The 19403-nt window shown below is 43.7% G+C and overlaps 1 protein-coding gene across 2 annotated transcripts in view; it reads right to left on the minus strand.

The window, feature by feature from the left end:
• The window catches only part of ANKH (ANKH inorganic pyrophosphate transport regulator), a 152327-nt gene that overhangs the window by 55990 nt on the left and 76934 nt on the right, over positions 1–19403 (minus strand). For both annotated transcript variants that reach the window (XM_007188252.2, XM_007188251.2), the window contains exons 3-5: positions 10656–10774; positions 7272–7355; positions 732–902 (exon numbers count right to left, since the gene is read on the minus strand). In XM_007188252.2, coding sequence (XP_007188314.1) covers positions 732–902; positions 7272–7355; positions 10656–10774 — 374 coding nt within the window. The remainder of the gene's footprint in view (positions 1–731; positions 903–7271; positions 7356–10655; positions 10775–19403) is intronic.

A 19403-nucleotide genomic window follows, 5' to 3' on the forward strand; every position in this document is an offset into this window, starting at 1 on the left:
GCTTGTACCATATTCACCTTTCGAGGCACAGGCCAAGCTCTGCCTCCATCAAGGGGGCTTTTTAGACCTCATCCCTATCTACCTTCTCTCAGCCTCAGTGAGAGAAGTTCTTGAATTCCCATTGCAGTCTCTGTACTTTCTTGGGTTCATGTCTGAATGTTGCTTCTGTGTTGGAGGATAAGCCAAATGGGACGCAAAGCTGCTTGAGGCCAGAGACCGTATTTAAAAATTTCCTGTGTTGCCCTGTGGTACCTAAATACTCTGCTCCCTCCATAGAAGGCACCTGAACGAGTGATTGTGTTTGGCCAGTACAGAAAGTACAAACACAGCCTGGATCCCTGGTGCGAAATTAAAAATAATCAAATGTGAGTTCAATGGTACCAGGGGCCCTAACATCTCTGTCGAGCACAGAATGACTTACTTTTGACAACAGAGAACACGGAGGACATCAATGTTGTGTCTCCTCCTCGGCCTGACATGACTCACTGGGACTCGGTCTCCTCGTATGGAGGCAAGGAGGCTGGAGAGTGACCTCTAAGGACTCTTTCGTCTCCAGAGTTCATCAGTTCTCCAACTCTCTTTCCCTGTGGACACTATGAAGCACTTGGCCTTGAGATATAACATCCCAGAGCATGTGCCTGTTACACTGATGTCTCGTTTCATACGTGTGGGGTGAAACTACCGTCCGCTTGGATGTACAGGCAGGATGCCCTCGAGGTCTAAGGACCTACCCCCAGCTCCGGCCCACTCCTGTCCGGGATGATGTCATGGATGTTCTTGTAGTAGCCCAGGCACAGGGCAGTGCAGCGCACAAGGGCGCCCATGTACAAGGACAGGATGGGGATGAGCAGAGGCTCCCTGCATTCCAGATGACTGTGAAGCAAAATGGCGACAAAAACGACCTGAGAGATGGGGAAACAAGAACAAGTCAGTAGGGAGAAGATGGAGCCAATCAATGGAAGCGCAGCCCGACCTCTTGCACCCAGGTGAGATGTATCTCTGAGCGAAAACCTTGACACTGATGAGAAGGGGAAGAGAAACAGTATTGGGCTACAGCTCAATACTGCTCTCGAGAATTCAGGGTCATGCATTTGGGATTCACTGGAAGAGCACACGATCATTCTGTTATATTCATCATTAAGATTCTTTTAAGGCAACTGCACATCTGGTTAAGGTGATCGATTAAAAAAAATCTAGAAACTTTGGATTCCCAGACCCCAAAGGATGCAGAAGAGCTTTGCCCTATCCATGAATGCATGTAATCCACACCAGAGGACCTAAGTGACCTTCCACAAAGGATCGAACAGTGACCAATGATGGTACACAGAAAAATGGACATTACCATTTATAACATGGAATCCACTGAAAATGCTGCAAAAGCACCAATGTTAATTATTATAAAACAAGATAATTAAAATTTAAGATATTAACTTACAAAAGTGGCATAGGTCAAAAAATACAAAGTCAAGAGGGATTGAAATAATAGTAAAGTGTCAATCTCTACTGAACAGTACAGGCTCTAAAGCAAATTTATCAATGTATTTAACCTCTCATCCTGCAGAAATCAGAGAATCAGCCCCGCCTCTGTCCAGAGTCCTTCCTGGAATTCACATGTTTGGAAGACCACTGAGGCATATTGAGTGCACAAATAGGGTAATGGGGGAGGGGAGAGATTGTCTGGGCTACATCAATCTTTTTTTTTGTTTGTTTGTTTGTTTAAAAAATTATTTGTTTAATTTATTTTGAAGAGGAACATGGTGATTAAATATCAAGATTTATAAAAAGTCTACATAGTACCTTTGAACCCCATCCATCCATTTTCTATCCACTATAGCAATGAATCTGTTTGATTATTTTCAGGAGTAATATTCTAAATATTTACCAACAGACTGAACAAGTGAACAGAACAGACAACATGCCTGGCTGCTATGGTAAGAACCAGCTGAATATCAGCCCTACATTAGTTCTGTATTTGTCCTTAGAGATTTCTGTTAAGTAGTATCCATTTTCCCCTCCTTCTTTTATTTATTTATTTATTTATAATTTAAAAAAAATTTTTTTGGGCTACACCAATCTTAATAGCCAAATATCCATGGAATGATAGGCTTGTGAAATATACCACCACTAAATGATCCTGACCAAAGGAGGTGGACCCTGATCACTGCATTCTCAAGAAATCAGCGATGACAGAAAGTTAAAAAAGAAGCTGGAGAATGAGCACAGTTCATCAAATGAGTGCGTTCAGTTGCCACAGGGAACAGAGAAAAGCAGGGCAATCCAGAGAAACTCTTCTGAACGAAATAAAAGTATTAGATGTTAGAGGAGGTTTGCTTGTAGCACAAACTGACACTTGTGCCCGGCTTGCTGTTCTCAAACCAGTAAATGGGACAGAGATGTCCTTAGGGGAATGCAGGGGACAGAGCTACCGCTTGGCTGCATGGATACGACCAGGCTGCCCGGAGCGTGGACGCGTGAGTGTCCACTCACACTCATGATCACACACTCACATTCACTTTCACCGAGGATACAGTGGAGCCCATTGATGGAAATAAAGATGCCCGTGACTGTCTCCATGCCTGTTGCTTCCCAGTGGAACAAATGTACTGTATTAACTGAGGGATGCAAAGACCAGCTGGGGGAAGCCTTGTGAAGGACCCATTGTGTTTGGAACAGAAGATTGAGTTCTGTAATGTGGCCAAGATGCCCATTTATTTCTCTAACTTATCAGAGGCCTTAAGGGGACCTAATATGCAAACAGACTAGTCTGTCTGCAGCAAGCTTAAGATTTGACATACACAAACCTACAGTGTAAACGAAGATGGTCATGTTTAGAGACTGAAAACACACTGGAGGAAAAATGGATATGTGAAGACCAACCCCTCCTCTGCCCGGTCCAGAAAGGCTCCCCGTGACGCCATCAGGATGGCCATGCAAGACGAGCAGGACCAAGGAAGGGGATCTGGAAGTGAAGGAAAAGGGAGGGGGAGGTGTGGAGATGACAAGAAAGTGGCCCAAGGAGCAGAGCGGGCTAGAGCGTGACAGAGGGCGGGCAGGAGGCACTGGGCCGGTAGTGATCAAGGCCGAAGTGAAGATTTTCTCAGCCTCCCTCATGTTGTTAATAGCTTGATGCCATGTGGTCCAACACATACCATACATCTTACATCTTCACTGTGGGTTGTATCATTTATCAACTTAAAATAACGCCTGGGCCTTTTGCAATTCAATCCAGAATTAAGATTTTTGATTCTGATACAACCATCAAAACTTTGTTGGATTATTTTCTGCGGGTAACCTCCTGCCTCAGTGGTGAGGATTTTCCCAGGGAAAGCCTGCTACGTGCGGGCCCCGTCCTGGGTGCTGGGGATTCAATGATAGATAAGATTGTCCCAGGCTCTGTTCTCCTGGAGCTGACAGCCTAGTGGGGAAGGCAGAAATGGTAATCAACCTGTGAAAAGGCCTGTGAAGGAAAGAGGGCAGTGGTGCTGGGAGAGCCAGGCTGCGGGGTGAGGGAGGGCGCCCCATGTGGGGTGCATCTGAGCCGAGACCCAGTGCCTTGGCAGGAGCCCGCAGGGGCTGGCAGGAGCCAGGGTTAGGTGGGGAAAGCCAAGGCAGGGCATTACCTTCTGGGCAGAAGCCCCCAGGGGGAGGCAGCTCGGCCACATGGAAGAGGTTGGAAGGGAGGACCAGTGGCTGGAGGGCAGAGCAAGGGGACAAGAGGAGAGCGACGCGGCTGGGGCAGAAGCAGAGCCTGTGGGTTTTCAGCACCTCGTAGACCAGGATCAGGACTTTGGCTTTTTATCTCAAGAACACCCAGAGGTAATTTTAAAGCAGGTTCTAGGCAGGGGGTGAGATGGCCAGAATTTCACTGAGAATAGATCCCTGTGGCCGCAGTGGGGAAGGGCGGAGGAGCGCCAGAGCAGAGGGGCAGGCCCGAGTCAGGAGGCATCTCTGAGAGTTCAGGTGGGAGGGGTGATCCCTCAGACCAGGGTGAGGGCGGCAGAGATGGGGAGAAGAGGGCAGATAAAGAAACATCTAGGATTAAAAAGTTTAGACGGATGGTCCTGAAGAGGGACACTCCTAGGGTGGCTCCCAGGTTTCTGAGTTGATGGTAGGGGCACAGATTCATTCAAAAACACAATCATCAAGATCATGAAGCGTATCAATTGAGGCTTACGATGCCTCTGAAGGATGTGAGTGGAAATAGCATAGAGATATTTAGATGGCTTGTCTAGAGCTCAGAGGAGAGGGCTTGGCCACAGATATTTACTTGGTGATCATCAATCATGTTACAGATGGTTTAAACGTAGGGCATGCAGTAGATTCTTCATGGATAGAATACGCAGTGAGGAGAGAGATGGATCTTGAGGAACTTCAATATTTACACATCAATAGATGAGCTAGGCCATCAGAAGTAGGAGAAAAACCAGGACGTGGTGGTGTGAGAGCCAATGGGAAGGGATGTTTCATGGACGAAGGGGCAGTCAACAGAGTGAAGAGTTGCTGAGACATCCATTCAGTCAACAAAAAGTGTCCGCTGGATTCAGTGGCAAGAGGGTCACTAGTGAGAACAGTGTGGGCGAACTGAGAGTGGAGGTCAGCGTGGGGTAGGTAAAAGGAAGAAAGAGGAGTGAAAAAGTGGAGACAGTGAGAGGAAACTGCCCTTCCAAAAGGTGTGGCTAGGAAGTAATAGAGAATTGTAGCTAAAGACATACATGAGAAAAAGCTTGTTGTTGCTGTTGTTACTGTGTTAAGATGGCAGATGTCTGAGCATGTTTCCACGTCAAAGAGAAATGATCCAGGGGAGAGAGAAGGAGTCACTGATAACCGATTGAATAAGGTTCCTGAGAAAGCAGGACAGGATAGGCTTCAAGGCACAGTAGGAAGAAGTGGCCTTGGACAGAGGAGGGACACCTCCTCTCCTGTAACGGGAGGGGGAACGGAGATGAGGCAAGGGTCCGAAAGTAGGCATGTGGGTTTAAATTTCTCAGTGAGGTGGGCAGTGAGGTCACCTGCCAGGGAGAGTGAGGTGGGTGGAGACCCTCTGACATGGTTACTAGAGTCCGCTGAGGTGAGTGATGAGAGTATGAATCTATACTTTGATCAGTTTGTCTCGCTGTGTAACTTTTTGCTGGAGCGCTTGCTACCCGGGTGCAGGTGGTGCAAGGTGCACACCACTGGGTGGTTCAGGACGGGGATCTTGCCCAAAGGCTGAGATGGAAAGGCAGGAGACAAAGGGACCTACGGTAGTGCAGCCAGACTACTCAACGGGGAACCTGGGATCCCATTCCTGGGATCTCAACTGACTTCAGAAGGCCAGGGCTGATGACAGCACAAAGGGGAAAGGACTAGAGGTCCCACTGAGGCCCAACACCCCATGAGAATTCTCATTTGATACTGAGCAAGCTAAGAAAGTCTAGATGATCACGAAATAAATCAAAAACATATGACTATTACAATAATGGTGACACAGAAAAGCATGGCATGTTGGAACCAAAGCAAGAGGGTTTTTTTTGTATTATGATGTGAAATTAATTACCTTAGTAAAATTTTTTCAAACTGGGAGTTGCCACTGAAATTCAAGGCATTATAAACTCTTTTCATTTTATCATTGGTGATTACTCCCTATCTATCTATGCCAAGGTGGTATTTCAAAGGACTTTGCCTAGGATCTATTTATTCATTACCAAGTCTGGTAATTAACAAACGCTTTCAAGTAATGAGAGGACTGAAGCTGGGGGTGGGAAGGGGAGCAAAAGACTTAAGAACAAACATTGAATTTATTCCCCCAACCAAATTGTGGTAGGAACTCCAACTATAAGGTTTAAAATAAAAACTTCACCAGGAAAATCCCAAGGCCAGATGGCACCTGAATCCACCTTCCATCGCCCCTACTAACCAGTTATGTTTATTCTGAACTTTTGAGCCCTCCCAACAGGCAGGGGCCAGGACCAGGTTTAAAATTAAGATGGAAAATGGCTGTGGCAGCACTGGCAAAGAATTTTTCAGGGATATGATTTTTTCCTCTACCCTTGGATGCTGCTATATTTATCTTAGGCAAAGATAAGTGGGTGTTTTTTTGTTTTTTTTTTTGCTTTTGAGGTAAAACATCTACAAATGCTCACTGAGTTGCTGATGCTAATGCTGAAAATAAGAGGTGTTTCCTTAATTTCAAATTAAGTGATTAGAGTGAACAAGGCAGTTTAGTTCATCCCTCAGAGGATGAATTAAAAGTAAGACCAGGCAAAAAAATCTCTAATAACTCACCAAGAAAATTAACAAAGATGTATCAGAGAATGACGTCAGCTAGTATTCAACATGTGTGCGTGCACACGCACACACTCACACACACACACACACACACACACACAAAAGAATGTTAGCAGGAAGTAATTTAAATTACTTTTAATAGTGATCCATGGAGTAAATGCACTTAATTTGGAAATTTAATTCTTGGTCTTTAGGGAGGTACTAACAGTTGAACAGTAGATTATTTCAAAAAGGTGGCTGAAAGACCAGCGTGTACAAAAGGGAAAAACCAGGAAGAAATGCGTGGACATGTTCATGGAATGGAACTGAGAATTGGGAAGGGAGCTTAGAAATCAGTCCACCTCCTTCTCCATGAAGAAATCGTTCTCCAAACCCCTGACTGTAGGAACTAAGTCTAACTTACAGACTATGGGAATTAAATCTAATTTCCTGCTAAACTTTTTCATGGTATCTTTGGAGGAAGAAGACAGGAAGGAGAATGGAAACCAGGGCTGGTACCAGACCTCAGGGGACTGGACAGAAGTATAATGTTCTCAGACGAAGCCGACTTCCTGATTCTTTCCAAACGTGGGTGAATGATGCGTGAGTGGCAGCCCCACGTGACAACAACATTTAACAATAATTCCTAGGAGCGCTCTCTAGAAACCAGCACCAAGTGGCTTGGCCACACAGAGGCCCACGTGCACACAGCGACCCTGTGACCACCCACTAGCTTTGACTTTAGAGTCATTTCACGTGCAAGTGCCTTAACAATAAAGGGCAAAACCTCTGATAGTAAATTTAAATTCCTACAACACCCATTCCTGCAAGATCTTACACGTTTGTGTCATGGAGGGGTTCCATTTTCTCATTCACTTAACAAGCATTTATGGAAGTTCGCGTTTGATTTGAATGATGTAGGGATGCTCGCGGAGTGGATGGTTGTAAATGAGGCATCAGCCGGTTCTGTCCATCACCTGAAAGGGGCTCTGAGCAGCTTTGATGGACACACGGACCACACTTACCTGAGCTATGACGTCTGAGATTGAGGCACATCCGACCAGGAAACTGTATTTGTGTTTTAAGAGAATGCCAGCATGGGTCCACGCCTGCCAGGAAGGAGAGAATAGGGTATGAGATACACCTTCGGGATTAGGTTATTTCTGGTTGTTGTGAGTCCCTGGGCATTCCTGAAATAGAACAGAAACACGCCCCCCCAACCTTAGTAGCACAGGTTTCACAAATCTTTGATTGGTAAAATGGCTGTAACTTAGCCTGGTGGCTAGGACCACATGAGATTTTTAAGTGGAACCAGTGACTGCACAGTGTTTATTTGGTACCAATTCTGTGCAGACTAGTGTACTGGTTTGTGCGCCTGGCAGGAAACCTGGCTGAATACCAGGAATGGGGGACCAGTGGGAGTCACAAAGCACAGCATTCTCCATCTGTGAAGCAGGTTCTAATGAGGGCTCTAAACTGGATCCGAGTTACTACCGTCACTGCAGGCACTCACTGACTGATCAGGGCTACTATTTCCTTCTCTTTAAGTCTGGGCAGGATCCGATCTGACGCTTCGTGCCTTTGAGGGAAATTAAGAGGAAGGTCCTCCCAGGGTTACAGACAATGAAAGTTCCAGGGGATGGCAGGTTTGGAGAAGGTTTGAAGTTCAAAGTAGGATCTGCTTAAGCATCATCCTTCTAACCAGTAAAGGCTGACCTGAACTGACAAAGAAATAACATTTCACGTGAGCTAAACATAATTAGACAAGTATGATTTATTTCCTAGGTCTGTGTCAAGACTTTATATAGCTGCTGCTACATCTACTTCCTCCTCAGCTCATAGGGCCAAAGGTGCTAAATGTGAAAAGAAATGCAAAGTGTAGATAACATTTGCAAATTGTGGCTTGTAGGCTATCTTTGTTGACCAAAAGCTGTCTGGACGATAAGCTTTGTGACTTGCAAATATTATCTCTCCAACAAATACATCAGGGCCATGCTGCAAGGTGTGTGTGTGTGTGTGTCTGTGTGTGTGTGTGTGTGTGTGTGTGTGTTTGGGGTGATAATATGTATTATTTTGGTTTTTCTTAGCAATCTCTTACTACTGGGCCTTTTGGGGGAGTTGAGAGATGAAACATGGAAGAAAAGGGTGTCCATCACAGATGTTCTGGTGTTAGACTGAGCTTTGGAAACTTCCGTGGCAAATAAACACAGAAGCGAAGTGGAACACAGGGCACTAAAGAGTCTGCGAGTCACTTTTAGTCCTGAGTTCCCTGAGTTCACTGTATAATTGTAATTCTTCTATGTGTTTACACAGTCCCAGTACAGATAGGAGGGCAGGCATTAGAGCAGAATCATGGACTCTGCTGAAGAAGCTGGGCTTTTACTCTCTTAGGTTGTGAAAAAGGTCACTCCATTCAGTTCTCTCACTGCTTTGAAAGCACTGTGGTGCTACCTCAGTCCCGCCTGGGCCCCGTGGGGAATCTGGTTCTACACACTCCAAACCCTTGGCTTTTTTCTTTTTGGGGTAGGGGGTATGGGAGCAGGGGGTATGCATCAACTACCAGAGTAAACACACCTGGTGATAAGCAAGAAAAAGAAAATAAAAGAAAATCCAGGTACAAGTGTTTCAGTGGCCAAATTCTCCACCTAAAGTGATGTCATGACAACTGAAATCGGGACCTTTGGTGGAAACTAAGGCTTTAATATCTAAGGCTCCCTTGCCCACCGGTAGGAAGCTGTCAGATTCAAGAAGGCTGCCCCTGTAACCCAGCTACAGGCACGTTAAGACTTCTGATGACATTTGAGAGGATGGACCACATACATTTTTACATTGCCTCATTCCTCCGAGGATTTGGGGCTAATGTCATACCTCAATACCTCCATTCATCTCACACGTCTAATGTATATAGAACTGGAGGTAAGGAGTGGTAGAAAAACCTATATAGATTATCATATGTTAAAGTCTCCTTCCAAGAGTAATTTAAAATGGAGCCCAAAGAAAAGGTTTATTTTCTAGCATTAGACATTGTTGGAAATATATAAATATAAATATAAATATAAATATATATATATTTGGCTAAGTCTCTTTTATATCTATAACACAGATGAATAGGAAAAAAGCATTCTCTGAGAACTCTTCAGTATCAGGACAAAGAATTTAATCTATGGAAGTCAGCCACCCTTAGCTAATCTAGCAAAGCTGGCTATTAAAGTAATAAAATCCTATCAGTATATTCAAGCGAGTCTTATTCTAAAAAGCTTTGGGTGCTTATACCACACAAGTGGTAAGTTTATCTGAAAGCTATTCTGATCCCTTGATCCTGAATATATCAGAAAGGAATTTATATTTGAATCAAATTTTCAAACAAGCTCTCTTGCCTCCTGCCAGAATTTGTGGCAAATATAGATAATTCTCATAAAATAAACTGAAAAGATGGACTGGTTAAAAGTCAGTGGTCAGTTGGAGCCCTTCTGCACTGCTGGTGGGGATGTAAAATGGTGCAGCTGCTGCTGAACTCAGTATGACGGGTCCTCAAAAAATTAAAAATAGAGTTACTATATGATCCAGCAATTCCACTTCTGGGTATATACCCAAAAGAACTAAAGCAAGGACTCAAAGGGATATTTGCACACCCATGTTCATAGTGGCATTATTCATAGTAGCCGAAAGGTGGAAGTAACCCAGGTGTCCACTGATGGATGAAAGGGTAAACAAAATGTGGCTTATACATACAAGGAATATTATTCAGCCTTAAAAAGAGGGACATTCTGACACATGCTGCATACAACATGCATGAACCTTGAAGACATTTTGCTCAGTGAAATAAGCCAGTCACAAAAAGACAAATATTGTATGATTCCACTCACGAGGTACCGAGAACAGTCAAGTTCATAGAGACAGAAGTAGAGTGGTGGGTACCAGGGGCTGGGGAGGGGGTGGGAGTTAGTGTTCAATGGGGAAGAGACTCAGCTGGGAAGATGGAGAGGGCCGAGGATGGATGGCGGTGATGGGAGTGCCACGATGTGAATGCACCTCATGCCACTGAAGTGGGCACTTAAAAATGGTTAAGATGGGAAGTTTTATGTTATATGTATATTATCACAATCGGAAAAAAATGTGGTGGGCAGTGAAGACAGCCTCAGATGTGCTGGTCATTTTTTGGGGGAATAAGTGGAGCCATTTCCATTTCTGGGTTGCCAGGGGCTGGGGGAGGGGAGGATGGGGAGTCAGTGTTTAATGGGAATAGAGTCAGTATCCCAAGATGAAAAGAGTTCTGAAGAGTCACAGCAATGTGAATATACTACATGCCATTGAACTGTATACATAAAAATGGTTAAAATGGTAAAGTTTAGGTTATGTATTTTTTACCTTAATTTTTAAAAAAAGTGCCAACGATCTTCTCTACTCACCATTGCATCCATAAAAGGGAAGGCAGCAAGATACAGGAAGGCCCTTCTCGTTTTGTTCCCCACTGACTCATCCACATGGTGCAATTTATTGATGATGTAGTAGCCTAAGTCACTATATGCTGCAAAAGGTAAAACAAAACATGGCAATATTTAGAAAACATTATCCTTATAAGCTTTTTATCTCAAAAGTTTTTTTAAAATAAACTTATTTATCTTATTTTATTTATTTTTGGCTGCGTTGGGTCTTTGTTGCTGCACGCGGGTTTTTCTCTAGATGCGGCGAGCGGGGGCTACTCTTCGTTGTGGTGCGCGGGCCTCTCATTGCGGTGGCTTCTCTTGCTGCGGAACACGGGCTCTAGGCGGGCAGGCTTCAGTAGTTGTGGCATGCAGGCTCAGCAGTTGTGGCTCGCGGGCTCTAGAGCGCAGGCTCAGTAGTTGTGGCACACAGGCTTAGTTGCTCCGCGGCACGTGGGATCTTCCCGGACCAGGACGCGAACCCGTGTCCCCTGCATTGGCAGGCGGATTCTTAATCACTGTGCCACCAGGGAAGCCCTCAAAAGCTTAAAAACAATTTTAAATATAATATTTGGGTTTTGGTACAAAAATTAGAAAATTCAGATGAGCAAAAAGAAGAAAATCATCTACAGTCTCATTCATCCCTCTACCCAGAAGGGGTCACAGTTGACACTCTAGGTTCTAATTGCCCAGTTCTTTTACAGGTGAGTGTGGTGGGTTATGTGTGGGTGTTTTAACATAAAAATGGGATAACATACCTTTCAATAAAAATTTTAAAGCTAGCTTTTCACTGTTTGTCATTCCTTTTGGATCATTTTTTGGGGAGGAGGGTGGTAACTGTGGGTATAGTCTCCCCAGGGGAAAAATGCTATCTCTGTGCTTTCCAAGTCCCTCCAACATGAGGATCTGTGACCAGTGTGTGACTGGAACATAATGGGCCTTAACCAACACAGGCTGAATGAATATGTTGGTGCCAAAGGGAGAGAAAGGAAGAAAGAGAAAGGTCTCCTAATATCTGCTAGGCGTTCTGGCAGACATTGTTAGTAAAGGTTAAATACAATATTAAGCTATTGGCTACCTCATTGATACGATGTTTAGACTATATAGGAAAACAATGATCTCTGTGTTTTCATAGTGCTCTAATAGTAGTGTTCCCGCTGTGTTCATTCTTTTATAAATATGAATATTCATGTACTTGACAACTGCAGAAGCTGCTTTGAAATCAGAAAGGAGATAAAATTTAGTGTCTCTCTCACTTTGTGAAATAATAAGAATCTCTTCCCCCATTTCAAAGTTTGGGGGTGACTTATTACCATATAAACTGGCAAAAGGGAATAATCCTCCATCCCCTGTAGGGATTAGTCTGGAATTATGGGGATGTTGGATTAAGTGTGCTCTTCAGGATGATATCAAAGATATTTAAATGTATATAAATAGAAATCCCAGCGAGGGTAGAGGTACAAGTAAGTGATTTCAAGGGGTAGGGAGGGGGCTGGAATGGCTAAGACATCCAGCATACAATGCTGGTAGGACAGGCAAATGCAGGAGAGGAGGTCCCAGTCCTCCCAGGAAGGGCAGAGGTGGAAACCAAGAGGCGAGCTGCCAGGTGAGCCCAGGTGTCAGGTGTGCAGCGTGGCGGGGCCAGCAGAACCACTGAGGCAGCAAGGAGAGAAATCCAGGAGGGAGGGCGGCGCTTGGCAGAAAGAGAAAAGACTGGGGAAATGGGATTAGTTATGGCCAGGGACAAGGAAGGCAGCTGTGATGTCCTGCTTAGATCAGAAGGCACGTGGGTGACCTGACCCTGGAAAGCAGGAGGAAGCCCTCCAGCCCGACTTGGCAGCGAGGCGAGAAGTGCATTCAGACCTGAGATTAGCTGGTGAAACACAAAGCCGGGATAAAGCTGTTGCTGGATCACACACACAGCTCACTTTGGGTGCCGAGATTTGGAAACTGTGGCTGCTGTTGATTTGTACACTCCTTTTCATTCAGTCAAGTTCACTGCGCTGAGACCTGCGCAGAGATGGTCCTGACCCAGCCCACCCCACTGCCCCTCCCAGCAGAGACCGCTGGCAATAGTGAAGGCAGCCACGCTGGGCGAGCAGAGCAATGCCAAGTGCACGAGCCCGGGACTGGCTCTGAAAGGCTCAGGAACTGAAATTCCCTGGGACAGGTTAGCGCCAATACAAACGCCAGCTGACTGGACTTGACTGGACGGCTAAAGCTGGGACCTTGAGATTAGAAAAGGCTGAGATCCGGAGGGCAAGGTATGGGTTGACCTGTGTCCCCTCACAATTCACTTGTTGAGTCCTAGTCCCCAGGACCTCAGAAGGTGACCTTATTTGACAACCGGGTCATGGCAGGTATAATTAGCTGAGATGGGGTCACACTGGAGAAGAGTGGGCTCTTGGTGTCCTTCTAAAAAGGGGGAATTTGGACACAGACATAGACACGCACAAGGAGAAGCCCATGAAAACACGAAGGCAGAGATTGGGGAGATACTTCCACAAGCCAAGGGACAGCACACGTTGCAAACCACTGGAAGCTGGAGAGGGGCCTGGGACAGATTCTCTGTCACGGCCTCAGAAGGAACCAACCTCACTGCCACCACCTCGACCCTCCAGCCTCCAGACCGTGAGACCACACACTTCCGCTGTCTGTGGTGCTTTGTTAGGACAGACCTAGCAAACCCATACAGGTGGCTTCCAGGAAGGAGAGAATTATCTTCCCATGAGACTCTGGGGTAATGGCAGGAAAAGAAGGGACGTGTGAATCTGAACAGCTGAGAGCAGGGCGTGCAGTTTGCTCATGTGGCCTGAGTGTATAGGGATCAGTATAAATGAGCTTCTCTACTTCTGTGAATATACCTAAGCGTACCAACTTATTAGACTATTTTAACTAAAACATCAAAAACAGTGCCTTTACGCAGAGCAATGAAGAGCTGACATCTAAAGTTTAACAGGGTCTGAAGGACTGCTGGGTGCTGAGCTCAACCAAGCCTCTGACTCTGCCAGGATGTTCCCCCCATCTCACCCCTTCGCTTTGTTCAGACTGCAGCTCCGGGGTCCCCAGGTGCCGGGGGTACTTTGAGACCAATGGGCCCAAGGATGCTTTGGCTTCTTTTTACTTCTTGTCCTCCTTTAGCTACTAGAGAAAAACTTTGGAGGCCAAGGGAAGAAGCTTTCTTCCCGTCTTTCTTCCTTCCTTTTACTCCTCCCATATGTAGTAGAAGAAGAGTCTGGTTATAACTACAAAGGTTGTTTCCACCCTGTGAGCTGGGAATGTAAAATCCCAGCGGCTGTTTTTCACCCAGTACCCCCTCACCCTCCCCTCCCATGTCCCAGAGCTGTTTCTGGCTGGAGGTGTAGGCTGGGGGTAATTTGTTTAAAGTACTTTGCATAGAGTCTATAATTACCAGGCTAGCTGCTTTAATGACATTTAGTAACCTTCAACTTCTATAAGCTGCCTTACCAAGACTCTTCTGAAATAGCTTATATTCCTTATGAAAAGAAGAACATTAGAAAGAAAAATTAAGCAAGGTTTTTGAATGGATGTAAATGGAGTTCATGGCCTGGCTGCAGCAGGAGGACACAGACTTAACCTATTTACAGGTAGACAGCTCTGAGCTGCCCAAACAAGAAACAGGAAGGACCATCCAAATCCCTAGCTCCTCTGACCTCAGAATTATTTTCCCGTGAGATGCTGGGGTAATGGAGTGATGGAACTTTCCAGAATCACAGGTTCTCAAACTTGTTCATCCAGAGTCACCAGCACTTGTTGCAAAATGCCATGAAATTTAGTATTAGTCAAAATAAGCCTCATTACCTATAATTTTCCCATGGGAATTGAAGAAAAAGCCCTCTTCCGATTTTTAGTAAAAGAATAATACGTGCATTTCCAAGGGGCAGATTTGGGAACCCTTATTCTAATTCTAATTCCTTAGTTCCCATGTTTAAAAGTCTCACAAGTGCTACTGATTGACCCACTGTGTTCTGTTTACCAAGGCTCCTGCAACTTGGGTATCTTGAGCCAGGTTCCAGGTACACATAGAATAGATATCAACTTTTCGACCAGTGGATCTCTAGATTTCAAGTCTGTCAGTCCAACACAATTCCAAGTGTCTACTCATTTGGCTAATTGCATAAGGTTTGGGGTGGTACATTTTCTGGAGCCATCTCTTCCTCACCGTCTCCACCATACATTCCTGGGGAAGTGCCTGTGTGATGAGTGGGACCCACTCCAGCCATGTGCAAATGTCTGGGGAAACCCATAACCATGTGCAAAATCTCTCAAGGATGAGAGAATGCGTGGCTTACCAGTTGGGTCCAAAAAGAGAAAAAAATCAGAGACAATGAATATGAAACACAAGAAAAAACATTATTTACAGCAAATGTAATAAAAAGGACCTAGTGAAAGTTCTCTCCTTTATTGGGGCAAACACAATAACAGATGACCCTACAAAGGAGTTCTTGGTCCTCTCTGACCTGAGACTACCTCTAACGTCTCACTGTGAACAGTCAGCGGATGCCCAGATACGACACCAGGTTAGCGAAGGAAAGGAGCTACATCTGAAACTGGTTTTTCAAAGCTGGTGACGCTTAGGTTTGAAGTCCCTTCTAAGTGAGAAGATCCTCCAGCAGTTGGTAGATTATTGGTAGATACTGAAAGTTTGAAATGTCAAAGTTCATCCAGATTGGGAAAAAAAAAATCTAAGATAGAGATCATGCTGGGAATCAGGATTTCTCCAGTGGCTGGAGGTACCATGGAATACAATCTTTAAAAAAAATATCTTAAGAGTACCTTGCCCCAGCACTAGTTCATAACCAAGGAGATTATGCAGACTGACAAAATACATTGAACTTTTCTAAATATTAAAAATTTCTTTAGAGACCATAAGGTTAGAAAGTAGTAAATATGCAGAATATATAGATCTTCCTTGTTGTTAAAGCTGTATTAAACATACATGAACACTAGAATCAATCTGCTTTATTCAATATAGCTGACCCTGAGATGTCACAAAAAAATTCTCACTGGTGTCAAAGGCTCTCCAAGGGACCCAGCTACAGCCGCAGAGCTCAATGCCTAATGCCCTCCCTGCTGGTCCTCTTTCTACTTTGCCCTTCCCTGCTCTCCTTCCCTTTCTCTCTTCCTCTCTCCCCCTTTTCCTGTCCCTGTTGCCTAACGGGCTCTTCTATAGTCTCAGGCTGCACACCTCCTTTACCTGGTTACCTGCACCCTAGCACTGGGCATCTACCCTGTTACCTGTGACATTCAACACTGAACTCATTTTCTTGCTTTTTTCTCCCCTGATTCATAAATGCGTGGTGGCTGTGTGCCTCCCACTTCTTTTCCTCCCCAAGGAGGAACATCTTTGATATTTATCTCACCTTTGTATCCAACTTTTGATTAGTAGGACCTGAATGACATGCACGTACTATTTGTTCAATAAGTAATTTGTTGGACCACTGATAGGACAGATGGGGATTGGACTATTTTAAAGGTGAGTTAAACAAAGGGCAATTCTTTCACTCTTGTTTAGTCAAAGCCCCCCACGTTCAAAGCAGGAAGGTCAGCTCTACTAATACTAGTGGTGTGTCTGCTTAGAGTTAAACATGCATGTTAATAACATCATAAGGGGAAATGGATGAATTTTATCAGTGTTTGAGTATATCTAAAAAAAGAGAAATATTCATTAAATATACAGAAGGCATCTTGCTGGGAAAAGTAGCTAACATTGTAAAGAATAAAATGAATAAACAGGTAAATTAGGAAACAAAGCAAAAAGAAACCAAGGAGTTGGCCATTAAACTGAAAAAGCATAGAACACGGTGATTTTGTTAAAACCACGAGCCTGAGGTTAGACAGAATTAACAGAAACGTAATAGACAAGAAGAGTCACCATTTGTCTTCTTAACGTGGCTACAGCAAAATATTCATTTAGAGCACTGGGTCAAATTCTCCACTCCATCTTGTATCAAAGATCAGGGAAAAATGAGAAAGAGTTGTGCTGGAATACAATCAACACTTTCAGAGCCAGTTAAGAGATGACTCACCCCACGAGCCTTTCAGAACCAACCCCTAAGAGAAAGAACTTCTTCCTCCTCTATGCTCTTGGATGCCCTTATATAAATGCTATGGAAAAGCTAAAAGGTCTAGATAACAGAAATAAATCTACTAAGGAGATAGGGAAATAGCACCTAAAAAGGAAAGTCTAAGGCAATTAGACTAGTTTCGCCTAAACAAAATAATACAGAGAAATTTGGTTTTAAGCCTGGATTACTCTGGTTCCTCTCTCACTCTGTGGGCTAAGCTGATGAACGTGTAACATGCGGCTTCTTGTATTTACTCTGAGCCCTACTGAGGGGCTGTTCACGTGGGGAATACATACTCATTTCAGTATCAGGCCAAGCAAATACAATTAGGAAGACTGCCTGAGAGCAGACAACGGCTTCTCAAGTCAAATTATTTGGAATATTTGCTTTTTTGTTTATCTATGTCACTGTTCCCTTGTCCCAAGCATAGACAGCCGAGAGCTGACTGTTAAAGTAGAAGTGTCAGTGGCTGTTTCTAACATTACTAAGACGTGAAAATGGGTTTTAGTGCCTAGTGTAGGTGACACACTGTAAAGCAGAAACTGAATGGGGGGATGTTTATGGATGGTAGGAAAATAATGTTGGAAAAGGTGGAGAGCAAGAGAGCAACATCCCACCTGGAGCTTGTGGTCAAGGTTATGGGGAAAAATTGGCAAGATCTGAGCATAGGAAAGCTTACGGCATTAGTGAAAAAAAGGAGAAAGGAAGGTGAGCAAAGATGCCTGATGCAGCAGACAGTAGAAGGCAAGAGAAGAATCAAACCATTAGGCAGAAAATTGAAACGAGGCCAACAAACTAGAAGAGGGAAAATCATTAAAATTTGAGTTTTAAGTGTTTGAAAGAAATTGATATGTGCTTTCATAGTAACTGTAGAAAGCATTTGTTTGTTGGAAGAAAAAAAGTGATAATTGTAAAACTATCAACAGTGATAAAAGCAATTGTTAAATATATCTGGGATGTAGAACCATTTTGGTTCAAATGTAAGATTTTATGATTCCACTTTAAAATGGAAAAACTTGCATTTAACTTGGAAAATGACTTTGATTTTTATTTCAGTGACCAAATGCCCCTCCCAACAGTGTCAATAACACAGTACACTCAAGTTTTCCTTAATTACTGACATTGAGTAATTAGCTGTTAGCCCCAAAGTCTCATTTGAGCATGACTAAAACAGAGAATGTTGGGTTTACTTGGAAGTAAGTAGCTGAAAGGAAACTAACTTATCTTCCTTTTTAGGCAAAAATTTATTTAGACCCACTCATTTCACATATGGAATCTTCTCAAGTACGTATACCATCTATGAAAATGGCCCAGATCAAATCTAGCTGCAGAAGTTTTCTTTAAAACTCAGTGGATATGTTAGTATTCAGGGTTTAAGTTAAGGGGAAGAAAGGCATCTCCTCTCTGCCCCATGCCCTGAAGCTCTGAGCCCAAATGAAATGATCAATAGCAACACTTTGCCTGGATATTTGGCCCATGAGAAGCATCCTCTCGTCCACACTGTTCTTAGCACAAAATCCTATGCTGTATTAAAAAGGAAGACCACAAAGGCCTCAGTCTGTTTACTTTTAGGTTCACAATTATATGAGTAAACACGAGTCGACACCTGAGTACACTGTAAATGGTTTGGGATGAGTAAACATGAGTTGACACCTGAGTACGCTGTAAATGGTTTGGGTTTATCTCCTGGCTCTTCATTCACCACGGACATTCATGGTTCTCATACAACCAGTGCTAATTTGAAGACACACTATGGGTTTGTGAAGTGTTGTTCATAGGCTCTATGTAACCGGGTTCAGTAGGTGTTCCATTCAATTTTTATGCCAGGTAAGCTAAGCTGTTCTGAAGCCAAGAGGTTCTGAGATCATGCCCTTAGGGTTTTTTATCACCACCAAGAAGGCAGCAGAAGTAGAACTCCAGCTCTAAAGGAAGGGGCTTTCCTAGGTCTTGGAGAAACCGTAGGCCAGTCACTGTGATAAAATTTTCTTGTTGTTTCATGGAAAGAATGTTATGCCCAGAGTATTGAGTCTCATCTAAAATAAAAACATGGGGCCCTAAAATGAGATAATTTTAATACATAAAACAATCTCCTTTGTTTTCACTGCTGATAAGAATTAATCCTGAATAACACTCATTCTATTTTTATTCTTAAGATTGAGTCTGATAAGATAAACACCAAGGTCCTACTGTATAGCACAGGGAACTATATTCATTATCTTCTAATAAACTATAGTGGAAGAGAATCTGAAAAAGAACATATCTATATACTGCATATATATGACATACATATACGTATATATATATAGCTGAATCACTGTGCTGTACACCTGAAACTAACACAACATTATAAATCAACTATACTTCAATTAAAAAAGAAAAGAGTAAGTAACGTCTGTCTCTAACAAAAGCACCTGACATTTTTTTGAACCTTACTGAATGCTAATCCTAGATCTGCTCACCTGTTAATGAAACTCCTCCCTCACGGACACAGGGTTTGGGAACCAGAGACATGGAGCTTGCCAGACAAAGGACATTTTCTTTTCTTGACCTAGGAGCACAAACTCCATTCCTTCCAACCCTTAAAATTGTCCTGATATTTAATAATTATGGAAGAAGTCACTTACTACAATCAATACACGAAAAT

The sequence above is a fragment of the Balaenoptera acutorostrata genome, chromosome 2 (assembly GCF_949987535.1).
Source record: "Balaenoptera acutorostrata chromosome 2, mBalAcu1.1, whole genome shotgun sequence".
NCBI lineage: Eukaryota > Metazoa > Chordata > Mammalia > Artiodactyla > Balaenopteridae > Balaenoptera > Balaenoptera acutorostrata.